The sequence below is a fragment of the Erythrolamprus reginae genome, chromosome 7, assembly GCF_031021105.1.
Source record: "Erythrolamprus reginae isolate rEryReg1 chromosome 7, rEryReg1.hap1, whole genome shotgun sequence".
NCBI lineage: Eukaryota > Metazoa > Chordata > Lepidosauria > Squamata > Dipsadidae > Erythrolamprus > Erythrolamprus reginae.
In genome coordinates this window covers 8018747-8032204 of record NC_091956.1, presented here as the reverse complement: position 1 = coordinate 8032204, position 13458 = coordinate 8018747, and the positions used below count along the sequence as shown (strand labels likewise).

At 38.1% G+C, this 13458-nt stretch overlaps 1 protein-coding gene across 1 annotated transcript in view; it reads right to left on the bottom strand.

The window, feature by feature from the left end:
• FRAS1 (Fraser extracellular matrix complex subunit 1) overlaps positions 1 to 13458 on the bottom strand; it is a 214211-nt gene that overhangs the window by 78872 nt on the left and 121881 nt on the right. The window contains exons 31-37 of the mRNA XM_070756926.1: positions 12585 to 12750; positions 9892 to 10024; positions 7456 to 7646; positions 6582 to 6735; positions 3689 to 3952; positions 3325 to 3513; positions 883 to 1002 (exon numbers count right to left, since the gene is read on the bottom strand). Coding sequence (XP_070613027.1) covers positions 883 to 1002; positions 3325 to 3513; positions 3689 to 3952; positions 6582 to 6735; positions 7456 to 7646; positions 9892 to 10024; positions 12585 to 12750 — 1217 coding nt within the window. The remainder of the gene's footprint in view (positions 1 to 882; positions 1003 to 3324; positions 3514 to 3688; positions 3953 to 6581; positions 6736 to 7455; positions 7647 to 9891; positions 10025 to 12584; positions 12751 to 13458) is intronic.

The following is a 13458-nucleotide window of genomic DNA, read 5'->3' as shown; positions in this document are numbered from 1 at the left end:
AAATAATAAAGAGTAATTGTGCACCAATGTTTGTATTAGAAGCATTTTTCAAAAAATAATTGGGACACATTATTCTTTTTTTCTTTTTGCTAGAAAATCGATTTTAGGCGACTAATTTAACCAGTTAATTAAGCTCTAATTTTCAAGTAACGTAGTTTCCAATTGTGATCAATTTCTCAGCAAAGCCAGAACAAGAGTGGGTTTCTGTGGACTCCCCCTTTAACACCTCGGAAGGAAATTCCCCTGAAATATAAACCTAATCAGTGGAATTCTATGACAAATTATATTGTGGTGAAGCGTGAATTGCAATATTGGAATATCAATCTCTGCATATTCAGGACGCAGAAGCTAAGATTCTCAACAGTTCCAAACCTCTATTATTCCAGTGCTAATTATGTGCAGCCCCTAAATTGTGTTCTTTAATTTATTTATTTTATTTTATTTATTTATTTTGTCCAATACATAATATACATTGAAGAGAAAGATATGTAATAATATAAGTAAAGAAAAGAATAGAAGAAAAGATATAAAAGTATAGGTGAAAATATTTGAAAGGAAGAAAAGATAAATGAGATAAGGAGAGACAATTGGACAGGGGATGGAAGGCACACTGGTGCACTTATGCACGCCCCTTACTGACCTCTAAGGAACCTGGAGAGGTGAATCGTGGATAGTCTAAGGGAAAAATGTGTGGCGTTAGGGGTTGACACTACTGAGTCAGGTAATGAGTTCCACGCTTCAACAACTCGGTTGATTAATTGATTCTAACCACTGCACTTCACAGCTGCAGGCTTTCCCAGAATTTCCTTGATTCTAGCTAATTAAAACCCTCCTCTGTCTTGCTAAAGAAAGGCAAAACTGAGACACCATTGTTGACTTTACCTGTTACGTTAATTGAAAATTCCAAGTCCGCCATTCTGTTTCCCTTTCCATCTGCCACATCAAAAACGAAAAAAAATATCCCAACTGGTTCTCCTTTCTCGTGGCTGTATTCAACGTCTCCTGTTAGTAAGAAATCAGAAGGGGGGGGGAATAGAATTCTCAGAACATCTGCAAGCTATCTGTTAACAACTACTTCACCTTCAACCGCAACAACACACGAGCACGAAATCGATTTAAACTAAATGTCAACCGCTCCAAACTTGACTGCAAAAAATACGACTTCGGCAACAGAGTGTTGTGGTTAGCTCTGGCCCAGCTCCTGCCCCAAGGACTGTGGATGTGGGGGAGACATCCACATGCTGCAGGCCTGTTTCCCCCCCCCCCCCCGGTGAAATCTGATGATGAAGGCTCCTCTGACCAAGAAGACATGAGTGACAGGGAGGAGGAGAGTGTGGCAGACAGCTCAGAAGGAGATCAATTATCTAGCTCCTCCTTGGATTCGGAACAAGAGTTAATGATACAGCCACGTATGCGGAGAGCGATGCATAGGCAGCAACAACTGAGAGATTATTATCAAAGAAAATGAGGCCAACTGTGGTTGGGTGCGGCTGTGGTCATTAGTGAGGCTGCTATAAATAGCAGCCTGTGGGTTTGGCCATTGTGGAGGATTATCTGATCGTTGTGTTTCGTGACTGCTTTACTGACTTTGACCTTTTGTGTGCTGATTTTTCCCCGCTTTGAAACTAAACCAGAGCAAAGTGTGTTTCACTTTGTGAAAGAAGGACTGTGAATTGCCTCACAGCTGCAAGCTACGTATCTCAGAACTGATAAGGGACTTGTACAAATTACCAGTGTGCTCTTTGCTATACAAAAAAGAGGGCTTGGTTTAAGTGAATTTTCATTATAAAGAACATTGTTTTGAATTTTCAAATGTGTGTGTGTCTGAAATTTGTACCTGTGAATTTTTGGGAGGAGTCTACCAGAGAGCCCAACAGAACACAGAGTAATCAACGCCTGGAATGCACTATCTGATTCTGTGGTTTCTACTTTTAACCCCAAAACCTTTAACCTTAGACTATCTACAATTGACCTCTCCCACTTTCTAAGAGGTCTGTAAGGGGCGTGCATAAGCGCACCATTGTGCCTACCCTCCCTGTCCTATTGTCTACTTTTTATCATTACTTATCTAATGTTTTATATGTACAAATCATCACCCTATAATTGTTTGACAAATAAATTAATTAATTAATTAAAAAAAAAAATAAATCTTGTGCTAATTGTGTTTCCCTAAAATATGTAACCAAGTTTTCTGCGAGATGATAAATTCATCCAGAGATGGTGACATTGATGGTCTAGCTTTAGAGTTAGATTAGATTACAGATTAACAAAGTTGGGAGGGATTTTGTAGGTCAGTGGTTCTCAACCTGGGGGTCGGGATCCCTTTGTGGTGTCAAACGACCATTTCACAGGGGTCGCCTAAGATCATGGGTAAAGACAAATTTTCCATGGTGTTGGGAACTAAAGCTTCTGTTCTGGCGCCTTGGAACATATTTTTAAATCTGACCAATCAGGCATTTACAGTGGGGTTGTCCCTCTGATCTACCTGCCAATCAGCTTAAAGCCGGGGTGGCGCAGCAGGTAGAGTGCTATACTGCAGGCCACTGAAGCTGACTTGTAGATCTGAAGGTCAGCGGTTCAAATCTCATCACCGGCTCAAGGTTGACTCAGCCTTCCATCCTTCCGAGGTGGGTAAAACGAGGACCCGGATTGTGGGGGCAATAGCCTTGCTCTGTTAAAAAAGTGCTATTGCTAACATGTTGTAAGCCGCCCTGAGTCTAAGGAGAAGGGCAGCATAAAAATAAATAAAAAAATAAAATAAAATAAAATAAAATAAAATAAAATAATAAAATAAAATAAAATAAAATAAAATAAAATAAAATAACATAAAATAAAATAATAAAATAAAATAAAATAAAATAAAATAAAATAAAATAAAATAAAATAAAATAAAATAATAATAAAATAAAATAATAAAATAATAATAAAATAATAAAATAAAATAAAATAAAATAAAATAAAATAAAATAAAAATAAATAAATAAATAAAATAAAATAAAATAAAATAAAATAATAATAAAAAAAAATAATAAAATAAAAAATAAATAAATAAATAAATAAAATAAAATAAAATAATAAAGCAAGCAAGCAAGCTCTATTGGGAGAATTGGTGCTAGACTTATTCCATTAGCAAATTTCTCCTTAGCTCTAGGTCGCTTCTCTCCTGGATTAGTTTCCACCCATTGTTTTGTGTCCTACCTTCAGGTGCCTTGGTTGATTCCCCTCTTCTTTCTGGCAGCCTCTCAAATGTCGAAACGATGCTATCATGTCACCCCCTTCTTTTTCCTTGAACTAGACATACCCAATTCCTGAAAAGCATCTCACCTTTGTTTACATCTTCCTGGGTGAAGCTTTGGGCTGGTCCCCGAGCAGAGACCTGCATCAAATAATCTCTTCTACGCAGGTGTAACAATCCATAGGTTGGGTCCTTCTTCATGATGTATTTGATAGACAGGTCATCTGAATCAGGATCTGTGGCTTTTAAATGCTGGTTTGTAATGACTGCCACCGATCCTAGAGGGTGGAAACAACAAGATACAAACAATATTGCTGCGTTAATAACGTTGTATGCCACCCCGAGTCGCCTCGAGAAGGGCGGCATAGAAATATAAATAAGTAATAAGTAATAAAATACTCGGGAATTTTAATCAGGGGACTTCAAAAAAACCCATATTTGGAATTGATTTACCAGCAGAAACTTGTAGGCCTTTGTTGACGACTAATCTGGGACGGTCCATCCTTGGTGAGGCTATCGCAAACTCCACTTTCCCTGTTTCGATGTGAAGGCCATCTGAGAGTGAAAATTGGAACTCGTCACTCTGGGCTATCAAACTGTTCAATTTATAAATGACCAGTTCCTCCAGGACATCCTGGTAGGTGAAAGTGGATCCCTCCGAGAGAGCTTGTCCATTGTCCAAAGAATGCAGAGGAGATTCCCTTCGATAAAGGTAACCTGAGAGTAAGTCAAGAATTAGGAGTTAGTTCCTCACATATCATTTTCTCTGTACTAAATTAATATATATATTTTTCGGTGGGGGGATATATATATTTTTTTTTAAATTATCCACCTTACAATAAAAACATACCTAGATAAAAAAAAAACAGTATCAGTAAATACATTGTATATGTCTAGAATCTTCTTATCTAATATTTACTTACTTACTTACTTACTTACTTACTTACTTACTTACTTACTTACTTACTTACTTACTGGATTTTTATGCCGCCCTTCTCCTTAGACTCAGGAGTATTAATACATACTTAATGGACCATCTTAACTTTCTACATTTAAACAAACATAGCTTCCTCCCTCCAACATTTAAACTAATTAGCAATTTAATTTTTTTTGCTAATTTTGTTAAATTGTAAAAATAAAAATTACCACTTCAATACCTAATAAATTATATAGATAAAAAACCCAACCAAACAATTATTTTAACACTCTAATAATTAAAATAGTTAAGAAGTAACAATAGAATGTACATGTTTAAAATAACATACATAAACTATCCTAAATCTGTGTTACATTATCCACCTTACAACAAACATTTCTTATTTCGTCATCTGGGTTTTTACCTTCTGGTTTCTAGTTCATAAACATCACTTCCAAAATAATTATTTATTTTAACTATTTTTAATTTTTATCCATTCATAAAACTTTCCCAAAATTTTATAATATTCCTTATCTTTAAGTTTAAAGGTAAGTCTATTCATTTCAGGACAATCCATAATTTTTCTTAATATTTTTCTCACTCTGTATCTTATTCAATTTCCAATTTTGTGCCAAAACAACTCTAGCTGCAGTCACTATATGAATAATTAAATAAGTTTCTTCTTTTGTATTTTACTAAATTACTATCTTAATTCAATTCCTAACATACTTATTCTTCATAATATATTTTACAAGCATTCAGAACCCTTTACCAAAGACAGCGGCAATATGAGAATGCACAACTGCAGATAGTCCTAGACTTACAACAGTTCATTTAGTGACCATTCAAACTTATAACTGCATTGAAAAAAGTGACACGAGCGTTTTTTCACACTTATGATGACTGCAATTTCCCCAGTCATGTGATCAAAATTCAGATGCTCGGCAACTCATTCATATTTATGATGATTGCAGTGTTCGTAGGTCATATGATACCCTTTTGTGACCGTCTGATAACCAAAGTCAATGGGAAAGCTAGTTTCACAACAACTATGTTATGAGCCGTGGTGGCGCAGTGGTTAGAGTGCAGTACTACAAGCTACTTCTGCCTGCCTGCAATTTGGCAATTCAAATTCCACCAGGCTCAAGGTTGACTCAGCTTTCCATCTTTCCGAGGTGGGTAAAATGAGGACCCAGATTGTTGGGGGCAACATGCTGACTCTGTAAACCGCTTAGAGGGGGCTGTAAAGCACTGTGAAGAAGTATTATAAGTCCTATTGCTATTAATTTAACAACTGCGGTGACTCACTTAACAACTGTGGCAAAAAAGGTCGTAAAATAAGGCAAAACTCATTTAACAAATGACTCCCCTAGCAACATTAATTTTGGGATCAATCAAGGGCTGCCTGGATCTTTTGCTGTAATACACGTGGTATAAATAAACCACAAATAGGAGATTTCTAGATAAATCTAAGTGCTTTTGTTATTTCTTCAGCATTACTACAATTATTGATTGATTGATTGATTGATTGATTTGTTTGTTACTTTGTTTGTTTGTCAAACAAGTATAATATTATAGTACATATTAACATAACATAACATAACATAACATAACATAACTCGACAACTCGGTTACTGAAGTCATATTTTTTACAGTCAAGTTTGGAGCAGTTAATTACCGGACTCCATAGTGTCATCCCCAAACCCCCAACACTTTACCCTTAGATTATCTACGGTTGACCTATCCAGATTCCTAAGAGGTCAGTAAGGGGCGAGTACACGTGCACTAGAGTGCCTTCCGTCCCCTGTCCTATTGCTCTCCTATATCTCCTATACCTTTCTTCTATTCCTATATCTCTTCTTCTATTCTTTCATTGATATGTTCTACTACTATATCTTCTTTTCTATTCTTTCTTAAATGTATTTTACTATGAGTATCTCCTCTATAACCTTCATCATGTATTTTACCATGTGTATATAGATATATACCCACTAAAACCCTCATTGTGTATTGGACAAGATAGATAGATAGATAGATAGATAGATAGATAGATAGATAGATAGATAGATAGATAGATAGATAGATAGATAGATAGATAGATAGATAAACAAATAAATGAACAAATAAATAAACAAACAAACCAATAAATAAATAAATCTTTTGCTGTAATACATGTGGTATAAATAAACCACAAATAGGAGATTTCTAGATAAATCTAAGTGCTTTTGTTATTTCTTCAGCATTACTACAATTATTTATTTGTTTGTTTGTTTGTTTGTTTGTTTGTCAAACAAGTATAGTATTATAGTACATATTAACATAACATAACATAACATAAGTAGAACGTAGTAAGAGAAAGGATAATAAGACAGTAGAACAGGGACATTAGGCACATAAGGGCACTTATGCACTTATAATAATATGTCTCACCATGTATGGGTGCCTTGGTTACCATGAAAACCAGAAGATCATCAGGTGTGTCCAGGTCCCTTAGCCTCAAGGAGGAATTCCGAATCACTACTCCTGTGTTTTCACGCACGTTGATAGGGCTCACCTTTACCTGAGGTGGCTCGTCATTCAGGCGCTACAAGGACAGAAGGAAAATCAGGAGGAGAAAAATTAAGTTCAACAACCGATTCTTGAAATGGAAGAGGAAAGGCTGTGAGATGCTACGAAATCCAGAAATAAGAATATAGAAACATAGAAGTCTGACGGCAGAAAAAGACCTCATGGTCCATCTAGTCTGCCCTTATACTATTTCCTGTATTTTATCTTAGGATGGATATATGTTTATCCCAGGCATGTTTAAATTCAGTTACTGTGGATTTATCTACCATGTTCTGCTGGAAGTTTGTTCCAAGGATCTACTACTCTTTCCATAAAATAATATTTTCTCATGTTGCTTTTGATCTTTCCCCCAACTAACTTCAAATTGTGTCCCCTTGTTCTTGTGTTCACTTTCCTATTAAAAACACTTCCCTCCTGGACCTTATTTAACCCTTTAACATATTTAAATGTTTCAATCATGTCCCCCCTTTTCCTTCTGTCCTCCAGACTATACAGATTGAGTTCATTAAGTCTTTCCTGATACGTTTTATGCTTATGGAAATATAAGAGTCTTGTGGCTTGATAACTACGGCGCCTCCGGACTGATTTAACTGTGGTTTGTGCTTTCGATTAGGTGTGAACATTTTTTGCCTTGCTCAACAAACAAAGCATAGTTCAGCGATTTGCTCGAATCCAAACAGTATTTCTGCTATCACAACAGTTTTACAAACCAAAACTACACGGGGAATTCAATTACCTTAATAGTAATGTTGACGCTGCTGGTTTCTGATTGGCTGAAGCCATCACTGATATAAAAACTAAAGCTGTCCATCGATGGTTCAATACTTTCATGGACATTCTGAAAATAATAGATACGGTTCTCCAACACATCTTGAAGTGAGAAAGTAAAATCAGAGCTTTCAGCGTTTCCAAATTCGAGGCGTCGGCCTGCAAGGAAAGTGGTATTTATATGGAAAAGGGTGGTTTTCTTTAAAAAATTATTTTGATTTAAGCAGGAACAATAACTTGATTCTACAAGGCCTGGGAGAAATGGTTCAGATGGCTATCCAACTCTAAGGATGACAAAGTGAAAAATAACCAAAATTGTTTAAGATGAACCAAAATAAGGATATGTATAACCAAAAATCGGATTAAAAATAACTCAATCCCTGTCTGAGTTCAATCCACTTGATAACTATTAGAAATCTACTAATATTACAATCTATGATTAAATTCTACTAACAAAAACAATAAATATAATCCATCTAAGTCGCCACAACCCAAACGCCTGCTCACTTGCAGGTATTACCTCTCATCTTGCTATATCTCTCTCGTCTTTCTCTTTTCTCTCTCTTTTTTTCTTTCTCTACCTTTTCTCCCCCTCTATCCTTTCTCTTCCCACATTACTGTTGGATTATCAAATATTACAGCTATAAGATACTTAATTAAAAACTCTGAATACAAAATATTTACATATGGACAAATACCCGAAATGTATATACAATAATATATATAAGCTGTGATATAACAATATTGTTTATCCCACTCCCCTCCCACTTTTCTTTTCTGTACTCCCATCCCCCCTGTTTTATTCCTTTTTTGTATAAATTAATAAAGTATATTTTTTAAAAAAAACTTGATTCATGAAATAGGATGGAAAGGGTGGAAAAGGTTGCCTCCACCCTCCCTGAGGTTTCCCCAATTGCACAAATTATTTATTTATTTATTTACTAAATTTGTATGCCGCCCCTCTCCGCAGACTCGGGGCGGCTCACAATAGCAACAGAAAAACAGTGTAAAATACAAATTCAATAATTAGAAAGCTAAAAACCCATAATTTAAAAAAACATTCACACAACATACCATACATAAACAGTATAGGCCTGGGGAAGACATTTCAATTCCCCCATGCCTGACGACAGAGGTGGGTCTTAAGGAGTTTGCGAAAGGCAAGGAGGGTGGGGGCTGTTCTAATGTCAGGGGGGAGCTGGTTCCAGAGGGTTGGGGCCACCACAGAGAAGGCTCTTCCCCTGGGACCCGCCAAACTTTGTTTTTACATTGATTCCTATGGGAAAAATTGCTTCTTCTTACACAACTTTTCTACTTAAGAACCTGGTCACGGAACAAATTAAGTTCGTAAGTAGAGGTACCACTGTAGAGTAAGTAGAGGTACCCCAAGATCGAAACAGGGCGCGTGACAACCCGTATGTGTTCTGCCTGACTGGCTCAGGCAATGCGTAACAGTCCAAGGAAAAGAAATCAAACACACACGTGCTCTGCTAATCAGCAAACTTGTATTAAATAAACAAAAAAGGATTACTCAAAACAGTTCTTAGTGTCCAAAAACAATGATAGTGCAAGGCTTACTTCAGCCGCATACAAAAACACAGGAAAAAACAAACAAAGACAACCTGGAATGAGCAAAGACATTTCAGGAGTCCTTTTGAATCTTTGAAGCAGACAGCAAGTCCCAGAGTTTTCACCTCCCACTTGTCTGAAAAAGCTGGGTTGAAAACTCCAACGGCACGGAACAGAAACTTCAGAGCAGGAACCACAAAATAACACAGATAAGCAGCCACAGTTTGCCTTGGGCCTCTGTTCCTTTTTATCCCTTTCGCCCTCATTAAGGGAACCACACCCAACCCAGGTGCTCTTATGATGATTTGTAATACTCCTTAAAGCGATCCCTTCTTTGCATAGCTCTTCGGCTACGTAGATCAATGTATTGATCTGCAGATGAACTGAGCGAGGAAAGACTGTCTGAGGGACTGCAGGCCAAATCCCCTGGGCTGTCTGCTGAATCCTCCTGGCTGTCTGCCACGTCTTCCTGGCTGTCTGCCACATCTTCCTGGCTGTCAGCCAGGCTTTCACATTCACTTTGTGCCGCGTCTCTCCCATCTGTGGGAGCAACGGCTGGCCCAGGCCCAAACACAACAGTATGTATTTACAATGGTTGCAGCATATCGCAGCCACGTGATCACAAATTGTGACAAGCCAAGTTAATGGAGGAAGCCAGATTCGCTTAGTGACGGCGCAATTCACTTAACAACTGCAGCGACCTTCTTAACAGTGGTGGCAAAAAACGGTTCTGAAATGTGGCTTAAACTCATTTAACAGCTGCCTCGCTTAGCAATGGGAAAATCGGGTTCCGCTGTTGTCGCTAAGTCGAGGACCGTATGAAATCACACCTTACCTGTCCTGGTGTTTTCAATGTACCCATATTTTGGAAGACTTGTGATTTTTACAACCAGCCCCTCTTCAGCAAGGCCACCTTCCAGTCCAAGGGAATGGTGAGGCAGGAGTGGTGTTCGCCCCCCTTCTTCTACCTGGACATAAAAAACATTATTTTTGTCTATCTGGAAATTTTATTTTGAGCATTACTTACCCCCCAAAAAATCCTTCTATTTTATCCCCTTCCACCGATCTCTTAATATTTGTGATCTGAAATATTTTAAATGGGGCCATCCCCATAATACAGGGTACATAATACATAATACCTGTATATAATAGCAATAGCATTTAGAGTTATATAGAATAGAATAGAACAGAACAGAACAGAATAGAATACAAGAATAAAATAGAATAGAAGAATAGAATAGAGTAGAGTAGAGTAGAATAGAATAGAATATAATAGAATAATAGAATAGAATAGAATAGAATTGGATGGATGGGATGGGGATAGAATAGGATAGAATAGAAGAATAGAATAGAGTAGAATAGAATAGAATAATAGAATAGAATAGAATTGGATGGATGGGATGGGGATAGAATAGGATAGGATAGAATAGGATAGAATAGAAGAATAGAATAGAGTAGAATAGAATAGAATAGAATAGAATAATAGAATAGAATAGAATTGTATGGATGGGATGGGGATAGGATAGGATAGGATAGAATAGAAGAATAGAATAGAATAGAATAGAAGACTAGAATAGAAGAATAGAATAGAATAGAATAGAATTCTGTACAGTATTAGCCAAGTATGATTGGACATCCAATGAATTTCTCTTTGGTGTACTTAAAAGAAAATATACATTTGTCAAGAATTATGAGGTACAACAGTTAATAATTTCATAAGGGTCAAATAAGCAATGAAGAAGTTTCAAGTTTCAAGTTTTATTGGATTTATATGCCGCCCCTCTCCGAAAACTCGGGGCGGCTAACAACAGCAATCAATATCAATATTTCACACTTATGACGTGTTGCAACATCCCCATCGTCATATGACCAAAATTTGGATGCAATGGCAACTGGCATGTATTTATAACAGCTGCAGTGTCCTGCGGTCATGTGATCATCTTTTGTGACCTCCTTTTTTTTTAAAAAAAATATTTTTTTGATTTTTTTTTTCCAATATAAAGATACACACAACATAAAACAAGTTTTTGTGAATTGTGCCCATCACCAGACAAACATTCATACCCCACCACCAAATCGGGGGTGTTTCTTGTATAAACCATTTTAACCCGAGAGCAAAGTATCTATTTACATATTATAAAGTGATTCCAATTTATTCCTTGTAGCTTGGTCTCGGATTCTACTCGCCATATATCACCTTACCTTGTCCCATCGTGTCATCAGTTGTCGCAAGTCAGTTTCATTAACCAAATTCATCCTTTTATCCATAATCTCAAATTGAATGTGGCCCACCATGTACCTATACCAATTTTGCATTGTCCGTTTTGTCGCATCCTTCCAACCCAAGACTATTACCGCCTGAGCGCTTTCTATCGCTGCTTGTTTTATTTCTCTAAATTCTCCCGTCTCATTACTTTTAACTAATACAGTGATACCTCGTCATACAAACTTTTCGAGATACAAACCCGGGGTTTAAGATTTTTTTGCCTCTTCTTCCAAAATATTTTCACCTTAAAAACCCAAGCCGACGCCACTGGGATGCCCCACCTCCAGAATTCTGTTGCCAGTGAAGCTCCCGTTTTTGCGCTGCTGGGATTCCCGAGGCTCCCCTCCATGGGAAACACCACCTCCGGACTTCCGTGTTTTAGCGATGCTGCAGGGGAATCCCAGAAGCGCAAAAATGGGTGCTTGGCTGGCAACGAAAGTCCGGAGGTGGGGTTTCCCAGCGAGGAGAGCCTCAGCGAAATCGCAGCATCGCAAAAAGTCTGGAGGTGGAGGTTCAAGGACTTCTGTGTTTTTGCGATGTTGCAGTTTCGCTGAGGCTCCCCTCACTGGAAACCCCACCTCCGGACTTCCGTTGCCAGCGAAGCACCCATTTTTGCACTGCTGGGATTCCCCTGCAGCATCGCAAAAACACAGAAGTCCGGAGGTGGAGTTTCCCATGGAGGGGAGCCTCAGGGGAATCCCAGCAGCGCAAAAACGGGCGCTTCGGCTGGCAAAAGGGGTGAGTTTTGGGCTTGCACGCATTAATCATTTTTCCATTGATTCCTATGGGAAACATTGTTTCGTCTTACAAACTTTTCACCTTACGAACCTCGTCCCGGAACCAATTAAGTTCATAAGACGAGGTATCACTGTACTGCCATTTCCTTAGTAATTACCAATCGTATATTTAACATCCAATTAATATCCTCTTGCACTTTTTGCCAAAAATTCTGCACTATCAGGCATTCCCAAAACATATGCATAAACACTCCTTCATCTTGACACCTGTGCCAACATGTTTTGTGACCTTCTGAGAAGCGAAGTTTCAATGGGGAAGTCAGATTCGTTTAACAAATGCATTAATTAACTTAACAACTGCAGTGACTCCCTTAACGGCAAGAGAGGTCGTAAAATGGGGCAAAACTCACTTAACAACCATCTTGGTTAGCAATGGAAATTCTGGGCTCCATTGTGGACCGTAGGTCAAGAACTACATGTACCGCGCAATTCAACATTGAATCTCACGGATTGAAGCTGACGTACCGTAATTTGGTCGGAAAAGGTAACAACCGGAGGCACATTTTGGGCTGCTGTGATAGTAACGGTGAACATCTGGCTAGTGAGCTGGTTGTTGTCCGCATCGAACACAGAGAAGTAGAAAACATCTGTGATGGGCTGATCAAAAAGAGTTTCAAGCTCGGTGAAGTATCTGCAGGAGGGGACATGATCGAAACATTTAAATATGTTAAAGGGTTAAATAAGGTTCAGGAGGGAAGTGTTTTTAATAGGAAAGTGAACACAAGAACAAGGGGACACAATCTGAAGTTAGTTGGGGGAAAGATCAAAAGCAACATGAGAAAATATTATTTGACTGAAAGAGTAGTAGATGCTTGGAACAAACTTCTAGCAGATGTGGTTGGTAAATCCACAGTGACTGAATTTAAACATGCCTGGGATAAACATATATCCATCCTAAGATAAAATACAGGAAATAGTATAAGGGCAGACTAGATGGACCATGAGGTCTTTTTTCTGCCGTCAGTCTTCTATATTTCTATGTTTTTATAAAAAAACAAAAACTTTCTCCATTATAAAAGTCCAATTAATAAATAATAAACAGGCATCGGCACTGTAATTTCTGCACCGGCAGTTGAAAGTTCACATCCACCCACAAACTTGTCACGTTGGCCACTCAGATGGTGCCAGCGTGGCCAATCCTCCCTCCGCTTCCGCCCAGGTGGGTGAGCATAGGATGTCCTTGAACCACTCGAAAGGATGCTTTGTGCCTGCATCTGTTCCTTCCTGAAAATCACCCCTCCCACGTTCCCATGTTTTTCATCAACTTCTGCACCGGCTTGACACATGGTGCCACACAGGGACAAACGCGTGCATGTTGCACAAGCGCATCAAGCAAAAT